This window comes from Mesoplodon densirostris, chromosome 1 (genome assembly GCF_025265405.1).
Source record: "Mesoplodon densirostris isolate mMesDen1 chromosome 1, mMesDen1 primary haplotype, whole genome shotgun sequence".
In the NCBI taxonomy this organism is placed as follows: Eukaryota; Metazoa; Chordata; class Mammalia; order Artiodactyla; family Ziphiidae; genus Mesoplodon; species Mesoplodon densirostris.
In genome coordinates this window covers 224,683,490-224,704,149 of record NC_082661.1, presented here as the reverse complement: position 1 = coordinate 224,704,149, position 20,660 = coordinate 224,683,490, and the positions used below count along the sequence as shown (strand labels likewise).

The 20,660-nt window shown below is 44.9% G+C and overlaps 1 protein-coding gene across 1 annotated transcript; it reads right to left on the bottom strand.

The window, feature by feature from the left end:
• Nucleotides 1-9,284: 9,284 nt before the first annotated feature.
• On the bottom strand, nt 9,285-11,880 carry LOC132489176 (uncharacterized). Its single transcript, XM_060098114.1, has 3 exons — nt 11,827-11,880; nt 10,526-10,692; nt 9,285-9,934 (listed from the first exon to the last, which is right to left on the bottom strand). The coding sequence occupies exons 1-3, from the start codon at nt 11,878-11,880 to the stop codon at nt 9,418-9,420; spliced, it is 738 nt and encodes a 245-aa protein (XP_059954097.1). The 3' UTR covers nt 9,285-9,417.
• Nucleotides 11,881-20,660: the final 8,780 nt, after the last annotated feature.

Below are 20,660 nucleotides of genomic sequence, written 5' to 3'. Positions count from 1 at the left end.
TAAATCAACATCTGAACAATAAAAAAGGTCAACCTTAACCATGTGTTGACATTTCAGGGAAAAAATACCAGGTGGACAACGACCCTAAGAAGAAAAAAGTGTGATGTGTTCAAAGAGTAGAACGTTGTGGGGGCTTCCCTGGTGGTGCAGTGGTTGAGAGTCCCTCTTGACGATGCAGGGGACACGGGTTCATGCCCCGGTCCGGGAAGATCCCGCATGCCGCGGAGCGGCTGGGCCCGTGAACCATGGCCGCTGAGCCTGCGCGTCCGGAGCCTGTGCTCCGCAACGGGAGAGGCCACAACAGTGAGAGGCCCGTGTACCGCAAAAAAAAAAAAAAAAAAAAAAAAAAGAGTAGAACATTGTGAATATAGAACTTTGCAGACTAGAAAACGTGCTAAATCATAGCCTGTCAGGTTTGATTGGGTAATTTAGTCTGGCCACGCGATCAGTTCTGAAATCCCCTTCACGATTCACCCTTTAAATAGCCAATTGCCTTTTTTTTTTTTTTTTTTTTTAACTTTTTGGCCACACCACATGGCATGTGGGATCTTAGGATCTTAGTTCCCTGACCAGAGATCAAACCTGTGTCCCCTGCGTTGGAAGAGTCTTAACCACTGGACCGCCAGGGACGTCCCAATCACCTTGTGCTTGAGTCTCTTCACAAGAAGGAATGTTCTACCTCTTGAAGCACCCATGCTGGTTTAGTTTAAAAATATGAATTTGTTCCAACCAGGAAGCTGGAATCATGAATTATGATCACGGACGTGCATCTGAGGAAATTTTCAAGTTGAAATGGAAGAAGCTACTTAGATCGCTGTATTTACCATTCTTTGTTATGTAGAGTGCCAAGAACACACAGCAGGATTTCAAGTTCATCACTTTTTTGAGAAGAAAAATATATGAGAATGTTCAAATAGCTCTCACAAACTTCCAGCAGTTTTTCTATTGTAGCAAAATTCATGTCAGCATCCTGGCAAACCAGTGATTGCACAATAAGGTCAGTTGTGCCCTTGAAAGACAGCCGTGTATTTGGGCTGCAGTGGTGAGGTGGGAGTGACTTTCCTGTGGTATTTGTGGTACATCAAGTAGAGGAAGTGCAGTGTATCCACCAATTTTACAGAGGTCTTTGATAATGCAAGTTGACTTACACAAGATCTGTTATTGACTTGACTAAAGAAGCTCAATGGGATTCCGTGAAGATTCTGCCAGGTATTTACTGGTGTTCCCCACAGCCAGTTCACACCACTGACAGTTTGAGACTGGCTTGAGTATTTATTTGTTCCAAAGTACATCAAGAAACCTAAGTTCCGAGGTCTTAGTGAGGTGCTTCCAAGTTCACAACCCACAGGCCATTCTCTGTTACAGCCATTCATGAGCTGTTATGTGGTGACTACTAAGCAGCCACCCTACTTGAAACAGCCTCCAAACGATTTTGGACCATCTTGCAAAGTTATAATACTGCTAAAGGTATGAGAAGTCAAAAGTTGACCATGATTAAATACTAACCCATGCAATGAAAATCCCATTAGTAGCCAAAAGAAGGTCACTACCGAAATACCAGAAAAAATCCTTCATTGAATTTTTCTTCTCAGACAGCAGTAATGCTCTAAAAGTATCAAAGCAATAGAAAACTTAAGCAAAAAGCAATCAGGATATCTTGATGAGGCTGGCAGGTGGAGTATGATACCCATTTGGCACCTGGTTCTAGACCAGAGTAAATAAAAATCTACAGGCCAGTGCCATAAATATCACAGCCAACTTCCTGAGTCAGCTCATGAGGATTGTGTACTGCTAGAAATTTAACTTAAAGTGTAAGACAGATTCACCAACGTGCCTGAAACGCAGCCAGTCCACCAGGACTGAAGGGATGTCAGCTGGGTCGACCAAATGTCAAGAAGGAATGTCAACAGGATGCTCGTGAAGATGTCCTGTGGTGAGCTAAGGTGGGACATGTCCAAGGAGTAAGCCAAAGGACTGCTTTCAAGAACCACTCAAGCGTGACTTCTGTGATGACTTCTAGCTGTGGCAGAGAGAGCAACAGACCTTGCTGGCCAGAAGCAAGGAGAAATGGAGCCGATCCTTCGGAGCAGAGGCATATGACAGCTGGCTCCATGAAAGAGCCCATCTGGAAAGAGTGACTGACCCTTGTGAACAAGAATTGGACTCATAAGCCACAGGTTGGTCCTTGCCTTTTATACAACAAACATAGAAGCAGCAGCCAGTTGGTCATCAGTATGGTGTAGTGGTTTGGCACCCAGCTTCTAGACGCAGACTGCCGGAGTTTAAATCCTCACTCCCTCATTTACTAGCTGGTTGACATTAGGACGGTTTCTTAACCTCTCTAAGTTCATTTCTTTATAGGAATAATGATCATGCCTACCTCATAGAGGATTCAATGACTGTACATGTTACCTGTTAGAACAGTGCCTGGCACACAGTCTGTGCTCAATAAATTTTAGTTACATTATCAGTCTTTATGGCTCCTCACAGGAAACTAGAGCTCATATGATAGTTTGCTATTAACAGGTCCGTGTTCGTGTTTCTGCCATTTACTACTAAACCTAAAGGTCAAATTACGAAGAATTTTTAATAGCAGTTCCTTGCTCTGTCAAATGCAAACAATACGACGTCATGGGTTTTGTGAAGATTAATGAAATAATAGGCATGAAACACCAACAGTAAGGCCTGTATGCCGTTGAGGCTCAATAAACGATAGTTATTCTTATTAGGTCCTGGTGGTCTGGTAGAGCAGAGCTGTGCTGTAGAAGCTTCTGTGATGGGAGAAATGCTCCAGATGCGTGTTGCCCAATATGGCAGCCACGAGCCACTTGCGGCTGTTGAGCGCTTGAAAGGTGAAGGACTGAAGAACTAAACTTCTAATTTGATTTAGTTGTAATTAATTTTTGAATATCCGCATGTGGCTTGTGGCTAGTGTATGGAGCAGTGTGGGCGGGGTGGTTCAGGCTTCAGTCTGTCCTCCCCATATGCTCCTCCTGTCTGCGCCCAAATCATGTCCATCTTGTTGCCCATCAGTATCTTATCTGTACCAGGGTTGGACAAGAATGAAGAGAGGGGCTTCCCTGGTGGCGCAGTGGTTGAGAGGCCACCTGCCGATGCAGGGGACACGGGTTCGTGCCCCGGTCCAGGAGGATCCCACATGCCGCGGAGCGGCTGGGCCCGTGAGCCATGGCCGCTGAGCCTGCGCATCCGGAGCCTGTGCTCCGCAACGGGAGAGGCCACAACAGTGAGAGGCCCGCGTACCGAAAAAAAAAAAGAAAAGAATATACTCCAGGGGCTTCCCTGATGGCGCAGGGGTTGGGAGTCCACCTGCCGATGCAGGGGACACGGGTTCGTGCCCCGGTCCAGGAGGATCCCACATGCCGCGGAGCGGCTGGGCCCGTGAGCCATGGCCGCTGAGCCTGCGCATCCGGAGCCCGTGCTCTGCAACGGGAGAGGCCACGACAGTGAGAGGTCCGCGTACTGCAAAAAAAAAAAAAAAAAAGAATGAAGAGAGGATATAAAACCCAACTTTGGCAGGTCGGTAGTGTGGCATAATAGAAAGAAGAAAAGTCAGTGGGTCTATGGGGACCGTCTCATTCCTGCTCTGCCTGTTATTCTTGGGCAAGTCACTTAACCTCATCTTCACAAGGAGAGAGTTGATACTGACATGACTTCAAAGCTCCCACCCATCATGTGATCACCAAGGGGTGAACGTAAGAAATATCACACAAACTTAGATTATTTTTTAGGTGATATGGGTCTAATTTAGCTGTGTGTCGTGTCTCCCAGATTTAAAGGTGGTATATTTAAGTGTTAGCATACAAACTAATATAAGTGAATAGACAGGGATAAAAAAGAAGTCAAGGCCAAAGGGAAATTAACCTTGGGGCAAAGAAGAAGGACTTTGATTAAAAAAGAACATTTGTCCTGTGCCTATATGTGCTCCTGCCATATCTTTTTGCAGATATACAGCCTTCCAACAGTGTGGGTGAGAGTGGAGAGTGCTGGGGAATGTCTGACTGGTAAACACTTTGGATATATAAACCCATAATATCATTTCTTGTCTCCAGCTGAATACAAACTGGAAAGGAAGTTCTGTGAAACAGATCTCCTAGAATCCACCTGGGTAGAAGGAGCTCAGAACAAGGAACCTGGAGGCCCATTTTCCTTCTCTGGCTCTGTGGCTAACCAGCTGGGTAAACACACTTAATCTGGCTCACTTCTCTGGGCCACAATTTAATCATCGGTGTAGTGAATTGGTTGCACCCTACTCCTACAAGTGGGGAAAATCTATGTTCATGCTCAGAGCCCTAGAAATCTCAGAGATGCTTTTCTTTTTTTTTTTCCTGTACGCGGGCCTCTCACTGTTGTGGCCTTTCCCATTGAGGAGCACAGGCTCCGGATGAGCAGGCTCAGCGGCCATGGCTCACAGGCCCAGCCTCTCCGCGGCATGGGATCTTCCCAGACCAGGGCACGAACCCGTGTCCCCTGCATCGGCAGGCGGACTCTCAACCACTGTGCCACCAGGGAAGCCCAGAGATGCTTTTCTTTACCAGGAGCCAAAAGAATGAGAAATTACAGCAGCTAAGCCAGATAACAACCCCTTGCCCCAACTCACACACATAACACATAATTTTAATCCACTGAAGATCAAGTCCATGCCCTGTGGCATAACTTCTCAGTGTCTATCTGAAGCATCTACTTGTGAACAATAGGTTATAGGACTCCACTTGGTTATAAGCATAGTTCCAACTGATTAGCCTTGACAATACCCGAAGAGTGGTCTAGATTTTTTTTTTTTTTAAGAGACAGTAATTCCTCAAACTTTCAGGGCAGTGGTGGTTGTGTATGTGTCTGTGAAGGCAAAGTAAGAAACCTCAACACCTGCTTCCAAAAATGGTGAAATAGAATACACACAGTTGTCACCTGGGATGAGCTGGTATTAGCAGGAAAAAAACAACCGTGACATTCAGAACAGGAAAACCAGCAGTTAAAGAAAGCCATCCAGGATAATTGAGTTTATTAATCTATCTGACTTTAAATCATCTTTCCTCTATCATACTTATAGTCTCTAAGTCCACAGGGTGTTTTGAAACTCGGCCCCTCCTCCTCTGCTGCTCTCCCAAGGCTGCTATGTGATAAATAGCTCTCCCTGCTCTCTCCCCCTCCCCCATCCACCATTTCTTCTCACATTCCTCTCTAGCCATGTCGATTCTTTCCTGAGAGAAGAGTGGGAATCTCTACTCAAGTCCACTTGTCTGGACCCTGTGTCTAACAGCAAGAAGTACTAGTTTTAGAGACACTTAGGGAGTGATTCCTATATACACACACACCTTTCTCAGACCAGAAGTCCCTGGAGGCAGTACTAGCTGGACCTTGACCCCTAATAACACCAGGATGAAAGTGAATAGACTATAAAGCAAACCAAGTCCACTTGCCGTAGTAAGTCCTGCTGCTTCACGGCTTTGCAGAGTCCTCTGGCACCCAGGTTGGTTACAGTAGACACAAGAACAATCTTCCCTGCAGTTTCTGCTTCCTGGCGACAGCTTGTCCCACCAACCTCCCTGGTTAGGAGAGGATCCTTCTCCTTTGTTGGGGCCATTATGACCAAATTTATGGCTCTTTTAGTAGGTTGGCAGATGCTTTAAGTGAGCGAGGAAAGAAGTGGCCTGATTTGCACATAGTTTCAGTTCAGGAAACAAGGAAGTGGAAGAATTTATCCACGGTCATTTTCTGCTAAAAGCTTGCAAAATCCTTCAGCCACCATTGAGAAGAAAACTTCTCCCTGCTTCAAGCCTAGATTTCTGGTACCTTAAGGCTAGAAGGGATTTCTAGATCATGAAAACTTCTACCGGTAGGGGAGGGGGCCTAGAGAGAGAGAGGTTAAATAACAGGCCCAAAAGATCACACATTACAAAGCTAGTTAGGAGAGCCCCAGGGCCGAGGATGGGGTCAACTGATTTCCCCAGGTCTTACCCCTCGCGCGCTCTCTCTCTCCTTGATCATCTTCAAAAGGAATCTTCTTTGGTGGGCCTAGGAAGAAACAGTAAATCTCTGAAAGACGTAAAGAAGATTGGCAATCTGTCTGCTAGCTTCCCTTTCTTTCTTTCAAGATATTCAGCATTCTGACTTTGCCCAGGAAATGGAGAAGAAGAAAAGAGAATCAGATAACATTTTAAACAAAACAAAGCAAATAAAGAAAACTGCTTTTTAAAAGAAAAGTATATGGTATGTGCGTGTGTGTGTGTGTGTCCAGGGTCATGTATCATTTTGGAGTCAGCTAATTAAAACTGTGAGCGGCCTTTGCATTAAGAGGCACATAGAACAAGGCCTTCTTTACCTATTTCAGTCTTTAAAAACCTTAAAAATTAGTGTGAGGACAAATGATTTACTCTACCTCAGACACTGGGTCTCTGCTCCGCCCTATATACTGCAGAGATCATCCCATTTCCTTTCGGCTTCTCTCAGCTCTCTTGCCCAGTCGTCTGTCTTCCATTATTAGTCATTCTAATAAACACCCCTAATAAACACAAATCCAGGATGCTACTTTTGGCTCCTGTGCTGCCTTTAGGAAAGACTGACACCTGCATTAACTTTGTCATCTGTCCTGGAGAAACCCAACTGAGATCTCTAACATATTCTGTTGCAAGCTGCAGTATAACGGACATATTCGGTGTATATTCTCTTGTTAAATGGAATCTGAATTCCTAAGTGAACTAAAAATACTTAATTATTAATAAAATACCCCAGGGATTGGTGACATTTGGGATGATTTTATCACGCTGTAGATACTGAACAACATAATGTGTATGGTGGTATCTAATTCAACTTCTTTTGTTTACAAGAACATTCCTTCCCAATTCGTTTTGATTTATATGCCACGTGGATTAGTCCCTGACCATCCAGCTCCGGGTGGAGGTAGAGGGAATTTCCTGAGGAATGGGATGGGACTGAAGCTGGGGCAGTGCAGGGAAGACCAGAAAGAGGCACCAAGGAGCCGTCTCCTGAGAATTGGAATTGGTTTGGGGTAGATGGCAAATGAGGGGATTCTATTCAGGTAGAGGCAATGGTGGCCATGGATGGAAGTTTCTGGAAGGATCACAGGTCCAGAGAATCACAGGACTAGGTGCCAGGCTTCCAGTTTTGCACCAATTTGCTGTGTGACTCTGAGCACGTTACTTAACCTCTCAGGGACAGAGTTTTCTCGTATATTTGGAAGGGATAATTACACGCCCCTTAGCTACCTTATTGAATTACTCACAGTATACATGAAAGTACTTCCAACAATTAAAGTGCTTTATGAAGAATATATTCAAAATGGGGAAGAAGGAAATAGCATTTACTAAGCACTGTCTATGTACCAAGGGTTGTGTTTGATACTTTTACAAACATAAAGTCAATTAGTCTTAGCAAAAAATAATCTGAGATCGACCTGATTACCCCATTTATAGGGGGGAAATTTGAGGCTCAGAGCTTTTGCTCTGAGGTCACAAAGTGGTGGAGCCAGGCTGAAAACCTACAGAGATAAGGTATGTATTTGGATACACAATATGTAAAAGGAAAATGGGTCACAACCTTAATTTTTAAGTAGAAATGTTCAGTCAGCCTAAGGTTTGGTTGACTTATACATGATTATGCATATCACAACATATGAAGACTCCCATGAAGTTTTAATTATTTTGTCATCAGCCAGTTATGATATTAAGGAAGAAAAATCTCTAAGTATAGTGTCAAAAATCGATTATTAAATAAAGTAAACATTGAGGAGGTCTTGCCATTAGGTTGATATGATCTTGATCTGTTAGTGCTGGATGGACCAATCAGGTGGAGCTTTCACTCATCACTTCCTTGTTCCGGGCACATCACTGTGAGTTTGTGCCCCGAGTGGTAACACTTGTCTTTCCTTCATTCCTGCTCAGACCCTGGCTCTGCCCAGGTTGGTGGAGATCCCGTTTGCACTTAGATGCTTTGTACCCTGTTGGTCCTGGTTTGCAGTGTTTGGCCTGGAGATGAAGGTATTGATGGCTGTTTATGAGACAGACAAAGTGGAGGAGGGCTTGAAGCAAGAGACCAGAAGCCAGCCCATCACCTGCTCCCTCGATGACCTCGCTTCACCTCTTCATGCTTCAGTTTCTCCATCTGTTGGTGGAAAGAGTGATACACGATACCTGGCTCTCAGAGTGTCAGGAACATCTTTGTGAAGCACTGAGAGATGCTCTAAGGGCCCTGAAAGACTTCATGCTTCCCTTTACTTGGTCAAGTAAAATCCCACCTGGTGGGCGAAAAATTACAGACCACGTATATTTTTTAAATAAGCAGATGATCTTATACCTGAAAAAGTACTTGCATTTCTTTATCAGTGGGTGGCGTACCATGAAACCCATTTCAATGACAGGGCCTAAATGTTTGTTTAAAAAATAAACAAATAAGCCTAAGCATGTACAAGATGCACATACGGCTGCTAATATTTATACTTGTTTACTTTCCTACTACAAAATGCATTTCAACTACTTTTAACATTCTTAGTGTGCTTGTTTTCACCATACACACACACACACACACACACACACACACACACACACAGCCATGGTAGATTAGCAGCGAGATGGTATCATCACCCCCATTTTACAGATGAGAAAACTTAAACCAGGAGAAGTAAACAGATGACCAAGTTCACACGGATAATTAGGGGCAAAGTTAGGAAAATAATCTAAGTCTCCTGTCTCATAATCTGGTGCTTCTATCAATCAATCTCATTCTTGATAATTCTGAAGACTGAACTTTTTTCTCTTCCTGTTCTTGCACATCTTTTGTTCTCCACTCATTGATATAACGGGGCTGTAGCTGCCTTCTCATGCTTCTTCTCTGGGAACGGAGCCCTTTAGAGCCTGATGTCCTCAAGCAAGGTTTGCGGTAAAGTGAGAGCTCAGACATGACTGCTTGTTAAGCTTGTTCCGCATTGCCAGCCCGAAGGAAAACCAGCCCCAAATCACATTACCCAGTCCCTGGGACCTCTCAGCTGCTTTCAGTGGGGGAGCCCGTCAAGCTGCACCAAGTCATAATCAGGCTGAAATAGCCGCGTCGTGATGCTCTCACAGACACGCGTTTGCTTTGTATGTGCTTCTAAAGTGTATCCTGACTTAAAAATCCAAAGGGAAAGCGTGGGTTAAACACCAAAACATCACTTTAAATGGTAGTTTTTTCTTCCTGTGGGGAATTCAATTGCAAAGATCATCAGAGACTGATGAAGAAACACAGAAAAGCCACAGCGGATGAGGCACTAACCCCATTGTTTACTCACATTCAAGAGTGACTAGCTCTCTGCATGCCCTTTGCCAATCCAGGTTGCTTTGAAATTCCTTCCAAGGAAGCACCCCCTGCCCGGTACCACTCTGCAAAAAAGTTCTACTGAGGGTTTTAAACAGTGAGACAAAGAAGGCTGTGAACGGGAACCCCAACATGACAGCCAGCTAGCCCGCTGTGGCCGCCCATGGTCCGGCTGCCGAAGCTCAGACCGAGAGGACGAGCCCTCTTGAAGATGCTCCTGTCTGCCCCGCTTGAGCTGCTCCTGCCAGGGCCAGCATCCCTGGGAAACTGCCCTGTAACATGAGCAGCTCCTTTTCGACAGCAGCCTCCCAGCGGCTCCCCACCTCCATGGCTTCCGTTGGACATGACAGAGCAGCCGGCCCAGCCCGGCTCGTCTTTCGCTGCTGAAGACCTCTTGGGACCTATTTTCCAAGCTGGAAAGCACAGGTGGGCAGAAGCCACGTGGGCAGCCCCGGGTGGCACGCCTGCCCTCCTACCGGCACGGTCTCCTCCAGCTTTGGGTTGACGGGGTGAGTGATTTGAGGGTCGGATGCCCTTCCCAAGCGTTATCAGTTTCCCCTCTTCTTCCTGAATAGCCCGTGCACCTTCACCCCTCCTGAAACCCTGCCTGGAAACAGAACAAAACAGAACACTGCGGCCGGCCCATCCCCCAGGAGCCAGAGGGCCAGATCTGGCCCGGAGCCAGGCTCTAAAGAAACGGCGGAGGGCAGAGAAAGACGGGCGGTGGGGCAGGGAGCCTCGTGTTACACATTCAAAACCTAATTTTGGATCAGAGTCATACTTGTAGCCAAGCCCGAAAGATCACCGAGGCCCCCAAATGAACCCACAGCTCTGAGGCGGGTCCTGGGCGAGTCCTCAGCTCTCGTGCCCACTTGCTGCTTTCCTTAGTTCGAGAAGGCTAAGTCAGGCTTGTTTGGATTTTCACTTTAAATGAAAAACATTTTTGATGTTTTTTAATTTAATGTTTTTTTTAAAGCAACATCAGTTGTCTCTTTGCCTCTTGCTAGCTGAGGGCAGTGTGCATTTCCCACCCCCATCTCGCTGTCCATGTTCAGCTGACGTGCTCATTGGAAGCCAGGCTCCCTCGTGCTCCTTCCCCCGCTGAGTGAGGCCTAGGACACAACCTCTTGCTTCGAGGTGACACCGGCACAGACAATAGGCCAAGGGCAGCCTCAGGTGACAGAAGGAAGGTGCTTACCTTCCTATGAACAGTAAAAACGACCCTCTCTGGACACGGAGGAGAGAGGATACTGCTGGCCTCCGGGAGCGACAAGAGGGACAAGAGCTGCTCTCTCTCTCGTCTTCCAAGGGTGTGGGCACTTCCTCTGGAGGATTTGCTGCTGCCAAGAGCAGGCTGTTGCCTCCCTGGAGCTCGGGGTATCAGGATGCTTGTTTGCAGAGCTGGCCGGCCAGCAGCCCATAGCAGCTGGTTGTAATTATGCATTGCAGCTTCAGAGGAAGTTGCTGGCTGCGGGAACGGGAGCGCGTGTTGGGCCTGGCTGCACACTGGCTGCTGGGCTTAAGGGAACAATAGGGATAGAAGCCGGTGGCAGCAAGGGAAGGGGAGGAGTGGGACGAGGGTGAAGACAGGCAGAAAGAAATGGCGCAAGCTGTTCCCACTGCTGCCGGGGCCGAATCCGGAGAGACCCGTGTCTGCGCTCCAGGGAGCCCTGCTCTTATTCCCAGACTTGCAACCAAAGTCTCTGCCCCTCTGGAAGCAGCCCCCAGACTTTTTTTTTTGAAAGCTGTACCTGCTGAGCACTGGATTTCGAGGAGTGTGCCTGGCTGACATATCAAATAGCACTCCTCAGCCTGTTTAAGCTAAATTGACTGCATCTTTGTAGCAGCTGGCCACAGGGAAAAACAAAAGAATTCATGATGAAGAAGGCACATCTCTCCTGGATAGGAAGTACGGCAGCCACAGCAGCAGTTAAAACATTTCAGTACCAGGCTAAACTCTGTGCCCAGATGTGGACATCAGGTGGGAAAGAAAAAAGGACAAATTTACAGAAGTGAAATGTGGGTTAATGAACAAGTTGGTTTTTCTTTTTTCCCTCCTGGATGGAGAAAAACTTGTTAATGTCTGGTTCTTTATATTTTCCAAGATTTCTTCAGTGTGTTTCCTAATTAGAACGTAGCTGGAAAATGAACATAGGGGACGGGGTGGGACACAGGGGTGGAGGACTGCCTTCCTGCTGCTGTGTCTGGAGCCCAGCCTCACATCAGCAAGGACCTTCCGTCACACATATAGACACTCCCACCCATGTCTCTCTGTGCTTCCTTCCTCTGGTCCATCGGGAGGTTGCCTACAGCATCCACACGGCTTGGAGTCCCCAGCAAGGTACTCAGAATCCAGTTTTTGCCAGCTCAGGGAACAATTTCAAGGCCCACATCAGACCAGCAGACAAGCCTGAGATTCCTGTGGCCTCTTGATGACCCCTCTCCACTCGTACAGCTCCTGATTTAAGTCGCTTTAAAAGGGCAGGGCAGGTGTCTTACCTGGTAACGGGCACCCTTGATGTATAAAAGTGACAGCCCCACGCAATGACACATGATGGGCTTGGGCTGGTCAACGAGGAGTCCATTTCATTACCTTTCCCCCTTGTCCATTGCCTTGCACACGATGGCTGGAAATGCTATCAATCAGGAGGTGTGAATGCAGAGGAGTGCCAGCCTGTGCATGGGCATTGCGGTCTTGTTCCCACGTGAGTAATGGAAATGCACAATGACACTTTTCTCTTTGGGCCTGATGGCTAGAATCTCCTTATTGCCTGGGTGGAGGTATTACGGTGACGGGTGGAAAGAATTTTTCTAGTAGAATCCAAGTAGGCAATATTTTTTCTTCCTTTTCCTTCTCTTTCTTCCACATGAGGTTCTACATTTTCTAAACACACACACACACACACACTGTTAATTCCTAGAGCCATGCCAGTCAATTCAGTAGCCCCTAGCCATTGACGGCAATTTAAATTAATTAAAATTAAATAGAAAATTCAGTTCTTCAGTCATATTCTAGGAATATTTCAAGTGCTGTGCAGCCACGTGGGGCTGGGAGCTACTGTATTGGACAGCACGGAGTTACAAAACATTTCCATCATTGCAGAAAGTTCTATCAGACAGCCTGTCCTGGAGCATCTATTTTCTCGTGTATCGTAGGATTCCTGTTCCTTTCACAATCCTCTACCAATAATTTTTACAAAGGTAAAACTGTTTGTTTTTTTTCTTTAACAACAACTTAAATCAAAACTAATGAACTCCCTTTAGGTTCCTGAGGGGAAAGTTCCCCAGCTACTGTGCTGATAGAACTTTGTCAAATAGTTGAACAGGGTGTGGCATTGTAGACATTGAAAGGACCTCAAGTCAGCCTGGTTAGTCTCAGGCAGTCCTGACCCTTATGTATTCCTGTAGATAATTTTCCTAGACAGTCCTAATCCCAGCTAGAAGAAGCTACTATGAGGCTAAGCTGTGAGTCAAGAAAGATACCAGGGCATCTCCAAAAAAATTTGCACAATAAATAGAGAGTATAGCTCCTTTAGAACTACAAGGTAGACCACAGGACAAGTTCCTGGCCACCGGGCTTTGAAGAGGGCGGAGCAATGAAGCACTTTGATGCAGCTGGAAGCACCTTCAAAGCTTCCACGGGGAGAGATTATGGCAACTACCTGTAACTGGTTGTTCAGGTCTTTTGTGTGTGTGTTGGTGGGGGTAGGGACTGGACCACACAAAAAGTAAACAAATAAACCAAAAGCTACACTGGAAGCACTCTCCCCAAACTAACTGCAACCAAAGGAAACAAAGGATAAACTATTTAATTGAACACTTTTGCTGGAAGATTAAAAATTCCACCCAAACTTTTATTTATTTGTTTTATTTTCTGACTTAGAATAGAACCTTGTTGGCAACTGGTAAATCCTTTTAATATTTAAAAATCTGTCATTTCAGTTCTTGTTTTGCAAAATTTCCCAATCTGTTTTCTTCTCATCTTGCATAGGAATGATTCACTTAGCATCTGATGAACAAGTCAGACAGCATGAACACAGACTTTATCCTGAATCTCCCGCAATTTAATTGAAGGTAAAAGTGTCCAAGGTGCAGGCTCCATGACCAAGTTATTATTCACAAATTCTCATCAACTTTTATTCTGCTCCATTGTGGTGAGGGTATGGGTGGGTGACAGTGCGTTCCTGGAAGCAGATAAACAGGATATCACCAAAGCCGCTGTCTTAGTCCAAGCTACTTTGTCACAAAGCAGCTGTGAGGTATTATAGCCACAAACCTGGGCTACCAACTGGCCTGATTTTCCCATTTTTCAAGGAGTAAATGTGGACCTGGCCGTGATTGAAAGTGAAAGCTGAAACAGGGAGGGAGAGTAGGAAAGCGCCAAGGCTTGTCAATCCAGTTTGGAAAGTTCTAGAGGGTAGGAGTTAGAAATGTATTCGAGCAAGAGATCCCAGCCCTTTCTTTCTGACCCGCCGTGGGGAGTGTAAGTGGGACTGGGGAAAGGAGTCCTGTTGAAGCTTCTCTCTCCCGATCCGTGAGGCAGGGAGACAGTCTGACAGACGCTGCCAGCCTGGGTACCAGTAAAACCTGGTCCCTTTTCAACCTTCTCCCATGTCCTGGGCTGCAGACCCTGTCTGGGAGGGAAGCAGCTCCAGGTGTAAGCAACACCTCAGATAGGGCGGTTGGCCACACATCCTCAGGCTACAAGTCTGTTCTCTTCTTACACTAGAGGCATCCTCATTTAGCTGGGGCTAGGGCGGGGGTGGGGGTGGGGTGGGGGAGGGGTGAAGCTGGAAGCTGTCCTCCAGCCTGTGGCTGACTGAGGCAGCCCCACTGTTTCGCCCAGAGAGCAAGAAATGGCACCTTAATCCTTGATGAACAAATCCTCTGAAAGCGAAGCCCCTCCATAATGAAGCTGGCTGTTTTCTTTTTCTTTAAGTCTTCATAAATCATGTGCGCCAGCGTTGGCATGAGTCATATGGCTCGGCAGCAAAGCTCCTGCTAAGCCACACAGCTGCACGGGACAAAAATACCTCGGTGAATAGAGCATGTTTGTCCTGCATGGTTTACGGTATAAATACGAAATCAGCAAAAATGCAGGGGTTCCCCGGCCTCTTGAGTCTCATAACCCTTTGGCTGCCTCCTCTGTGCCTTCTGCTGCCCTGTGTCGACCCACTTCCCCACTTCCTTGCTTTTGTTAAGGAAGAGAGGGGTGTCATCGGGGTCACTGTTATGCACCGATCGTCAGATTCGTCAGAGAGCAGCACTTTAGTGTAAGAGAGTTTTAGTCAACGTGGAACCTCCACCCGGTAAATGGACTCAGTCTTTTCATTCTAATGGAATAATGACAGACGTCCCCCTTGTGAAAGGACTTGCAGATGGATGGGATGACGTGATGCAATGAAATCGTGTAACTCCAATGCTGAGCGTGCCCTTGGTGGATTTGGGGGCCCCTGTGGCGTCAGGGGTGCTGCTCTCCGCTCTGGATAGCTGTGTCCTCTTCAGAGGCTTGTCTGGCCAGGCTCAGTTCCAGCCCCTCCAGGCCTGGTCTGGGGTTGCTGGTCCAGGCCACTCCCGCAGGCTTCTCCTCCAGACCTTTTCCCCACTTCTCTGGAGGAGCACAGATTAACCCTGAGGGTCCCATTACCTCTTTTTTTTTTTTTTTTTTTTGTGGTACGCGGGCCTCTCACTGTTGTGGCCTCTCCCGTTGCGGAGCACAGGCTCCGGACATGCAGGCTCAGCGGCCATGGCTCACGGGCCCAGCCGCTCCGCGGCATGTGAGATCTTCCCGGACCGGGGCACGAACCCGTGTCCCCTGCATCGGCAGGCGGACTCTCAACCACTGCGCCACCAGGGAAGCCCCCATTACCTCTTAATCTCCTCTAATTTAGAGCTTCCAGAGTCTTGTTTTCGGGCAACCTATTTATATTCTTTTGGTTCATATTTAATCATTTTAAACTGTACCCACTTCTTCTCTGTCCTCCTTGGAGGGGTCCTTATGATTTCTGTGTTATTGCCTCATTGGATAAGGAAGTTTCTGACACTAAAGTGTGCCACTGGAATGCATTTGCCTCATTAATGGAGGTTGTACTGAATGTAGGTCACTTCATATCTGTTTGGTGGCATATCTCATTTACCTTCAGCTTAGGGTATCGCTTAATATGTATTTTAGGGCTTTGGTTTTAAGAGATGTATTTTTTAATTGAACACATATTTTGAGTCCTGACATCTGACATGTTCGGCTTATATATAAAGTGTTTATATAATTTGCCTATCTAAATTCAGCGAAGTATAAAATACACTAATGAATGATAGTAAACCACTCCACACATATAAACCTCTGTGTATTTGTGGCTGGACTAGAAACAGCCTAAGACTTTTCTAACATACTATTGCTTTTGGATTTGCTTCCCCCATATACAGGATAAATTCCTGCCTTTAGGATAGATTTCCAGCCATGTTTCTGCTTTGGGGCTTTAGATATGGAAAAACAAGGAGAAACGTAAGAGACAAGGTGTTTTCGGTGATCATCTTTTCTCTTTGAACTATCTGCTGACTTCCTCAGGGAAGCCATCACCTGATGTGGTGAGAGAGAATGGATTTCAATGTCAAAGGGGACTGGATTTGAATCTATTCGCTTGTGACCTTGAACAAGTTGCTTAGGGTTAGGGTTAGGTTTAGGGTCCTTTCTAAGCCTCACTTTTCTCAGCTTTGAAAAGTGGGTGATGATATATATTTCCTGGGTTGGTTGTGAAAAGAAAATGCTTAGCCCAATCTCTATCTAAAAGGGTATTCAGGAAGTGCCAGTTCTCTTCCTATTCCGATCTTAGCTTAGATATCAGTTTCAGATAGGTCATGTTTACAAGATAATATGAGGAAGTATTTCTGTCCCGTCTCCATCACCGTGTAAGATAATTAAGCTAAATCATCTATTAGAATGTGCATCTACAAAGTTACGTTCATCTCACATTGTGGATGCCAGAGCACCAAGCCACTGCCCTGAAGACTCTTTTCTCTACTTACCAGCCCTGGTCACGTGGAATCAGCCCTGTGGGGAAGTGGGCAACAAGAGTTCCAGCCAGGCTCCAGGCTGGAGGAGGACCAAGTGAGGTGTACACCTACCTGCCACTACCAGCTCCATTGGGGAGATATGTTTTGAAAGCCATGGAGAATTACCTGTCACCCACACATCCACCAAATTTCTACTTAATTACTACTGTTAAAGTTTCATCCCTTGTGTTTAAGAGCTTGTCAGTGGCAAACACACAACTCAAGCTAGCTTTTTTAAGGCATGGGAACTTCTTGGCTTATGTAACTTGGAAGTTTAAGGAGGTGACGTTGACTTCAAGTCCATCTGGAGCACATGTCCACCCACTAAAGCAATCACTCTGGCTGTGACACACAGAATTTCATTTGTTGGACTTGGGTCACAAGCCTTCCCATGGAGCAAGGGGTAGAGACAGTCCTACCTAAACTACAGGGACAGAGAGTGAGTTGAGGGAGGCTTGCCAAAATAAAAAGATTGCTTTCTGGGCAGACAAATGCAATAGATGCTGACTACAAGCTACTGTAGAACAGACAATATTGTGGGAGTGTTAACACATGAATCCAGGTTGTCAGCTCTGTATCAGTCAGCGTCCAGTCAGGAGACAGAAACTGCCCTAGTTATTTTAATAGAGAGAATTTAATATAAGGAATTCATAACTAGGTACAACATTGTTAACAAGGTAACTAAAAGTGTAAAAAGAGGATAATAAGATACTACTAGGGTTGGGGGGAAAAGGGAAGAAGATGGAATTATCAAAATCTAGGAGCTTGGAGATGCCGTATGGAGCTAAAACTCAGACCCCTGGGAAGGGGGTGATACTTGGCTGGCGCTGGTGACTAGGGATGCACAACATGGCTGGTTCTGCAAATGCTGGGCGAACTAAACACTGGATTCACTCACTGCTGTGGGAAAGAACTGCTTCTGCTGAGTGAAGAAGTCTGGCTGGGGGGCTGCTCACAGACATGGGAAGGAGTTAGTCCCTTCTCCTCCTCCAGCTTTGCAGGCTCCCTCTAATAACCACAGTTCTCAGATTGGAGCTGCTGGCAAAGGGGAATCATGGTTTGCTGACTCCAGCTCCAGCCTCAGAAAGCCAAGTATACAAGGGTGGGTGTGGAGCTGAGGGACAGTGACTGCCTAACTGAGAGGTCATCACATTTTAGTGTGCAGTGTTTGCTTCCTTAAAGACAAGCAGACAGTAAGTGTACTAAAGACACGGAAGTCTGAATGGCGTTGAATAACACTTGGAGATATGAATCATGATTCTCTCCTACTTCAAAGTTCCTTCTTCCTTGGGCAGAGCAGACCTGGTATCAGACGGACTATACCAGGTGTGACCGTAAAATAAAGAGATGGCATCTCCAAGGAAAGCATTTCGTTAACTTGAGTTATTCTTTCAGGTATCCACGCTACAAGTAGGCCAGGCTTTCCCTTTTCTCTCTAGGCTGTGGGTAGTCAATGTCTTGGTAATTACTGAGCCCAGGTGGATCAAAGATCAGCTGAAACTCCCGATGACTAAGCATAAACAACCTTGCCAGAGGAAGGAGTCAGTGTGTTTATACAAAATGTTCGTCCTTTTCCGGAGGTAAGTGTCTTCTCTTGGTCAAAATTTCTCATTAACTCTGTCACTTGAGATTAGCTCTTGAAGCCCTGAAGTTCAGCCAAATTGAAATTCTCTAGTTATTCTAACCATACTAGTATGACTCCTTTGGTCAAAGCAAGTTGTGTGTGTGTGTGTGTGTGTGTGTGTGTGCGCGCTTAACAAGGCCAGGTAGAAAACACATATTCTGTGTAAGCAATAAATGTCAGAACATCAAGTACAATTTGGTGAACTTTAGTAGAACAGTTATTAAGCAATACAGCCCTTTTCTTTGCTCCAACAAATTGTGAAGGCTCCACTTCAAAAAAGGAGAAAAGCCGGACAGCACTACCAAATCATGAATCCATTTTTGGTTTACTGTTAGCAAAAGGCTGTCATAAAAACTAATTTTATGCCTATTAATAAATGAGTCATAAATAACAATCATTCCCAATAAGAATACACTTTCAAGGGAAAAAAATTATGGAGAAAGAAATCTGTCGTCATAAGTGACTTTGAGCCTAATAAAAATTGTAAAAAATACTCTAATGTATTTCAACTAAGTGCTTTATAGTTTCCAAAACGCTTTCACATCTATCTTCCCATTCAATCCTCACAGGAACTATATGAGGTAGGTAAGATTTATCATTCAATTTTACAGATTGAAAAAACAAAAAAGAAACAACTGAGGCTCAGAGAGGCTTAAGCAACTTGCTTAAGTGGTAAATTGTGGGGCTGGGTCACAAACCAGGTTTTCTGAATCCTGCGTCAGCTGTTTTCTCATTGCTGCTTCTTTAACTAACTATGGTCAGATTTCCAAAATATGTATAAAAGGAGATGATCATAGCCTGCTATTTCCTACATATATAAAGTAGTAAGATCGATCCTGTTAGATAGTACCACATCTACAGAATGTAACTTACTGGTAATTGGGAAGCAAGTTTTGGAATTTGAGAAGAAGAATAATAGCTAACCTTTACTGTTACTACTTGCCAAAATCTCTTCCTTATGCAACGCCTTAAACTACCCAAGTGGTATATATTTCTTCTAGCGTCATTTTACAGATGCATAGACAGAGGCTCAGATAACTTTCCAAAGTCACTTAACCAGTAAGTTACAGAACAAGGATCAGATGGAGGTTTGTCTGATCCCAAACCCATGCTGGCCCCTGCTCTTCTGCGCAGGCTCAGCCTCGGGCAGGACCGCCCCAGTAATAAATGCTGATCCATCCTGTTCTCCCAGACCTGCCCAAATGCAGAGTATCTAAATAAAAAGGACGAAGCCACAGCCTAACACGCTGCAAATATAGCTTCACCTGGGAAAGACGTGAACTTCAGCTTTGATTTGCTGAGTCATCTTGGTTAAGACCCTCCTTCACGTTCTTTCTCTGTTAACAGGAAATGAAAATATCAGGCCCGTCTTAATGGCCATTTGCCCCTGATTTATCTCCATCAGAGCTTGCTATCACAAGGACAGACCACTGACCAGAAAAGTGGGTCTTTCCCCCCTTACTTGGTTCAATACCCTAGAATGAGAAATGTCAGATATATTCCAGTTATTACCTAATTGGCAACAGTGCATATTTTTTATATTGCAGGTCTGAAGGCAGACAACAAAATTCAATTCTGTCACAAGTAGTGGTATTTTTTTGAAATATTCAGGCACAAGACAACATATTTCCCAACAAATAGTTCGGTTGTTGGTTTTTTTTCTCCACTTTTTTTTTTTTTGCATATTTCATTCTTTCTTTTTTTAAAAATTAGTTATCTATTTTATACATATTAGTGTATATATGTCAATCCCAATCTCCCAGTTCATCCGCCGCCTCCCCTGCCCAGTTCGGTTGTTTTTGCTAGCTTTGTGTTGTCTTCAAAACATACCACAGGCATTAAGTCCATGTTATGGATTTAGAGCTTTCTTTTTGCTGCTTCAATTCTAACTTATTTTCAAATTATAAAATTTAAAAGTGCCTGAAACCACAAAACTTTTTTTTTTTTGGCACTCATAACTGAAAAAGAGATGAATTTTTTTCCCTAAGATTTTTATAAGGGATTTGCTGTTAGGCTGATGCTTCTTAACTGAAGCTCTTTTTTCTGACCAACTTTTAATTTTCTGAAAGTTGGGGCTTATGATATGGAGAAGGCACTAACAAGTCCTAATCTGGGATAATGAGCTGGATGGATAAATGAGTCCCTGGCCACCACCAAAAAATCGTCATGGCCACAGATTCTTTTTTTCCCCCCTCAATTAAGTGTAGATGTGATTACCTGAACATGTAGCAATATTCCCTTAGTAATTGTGCTAGACTAATGGTCTAAATTTATTTTATGTAATATTCTTTTCAATAACAATGTCTATTAAAGACATCTGGTAAAAGTCTGTAATGCTTATTTCATGGATAGGCAGCCTAAGAGTGTGTTTTAAGAATCCTGTTTTCAGTTTAATGTTATGGGCTGTTAAGGAGAAGGGTTATGGGTGTAACATTATTAGCTGGAATTTGGCTCAAATTGGAATTGGGCCCAAGAATTTACTTATCCACAATATTGTGAAGTGCTTTTTAAAATATTAAAAAGTTTAACTAAACTAGAATATTAGTATAATTTAATGTTTTACCTGCAGTTCTCAAGGCCATTGAAAACACTTCCTAATCACCAGATTTCAAACTCAGATGTTAGCCTGTCTCTCATACTGCAAGGCTTTTAAAAGTCA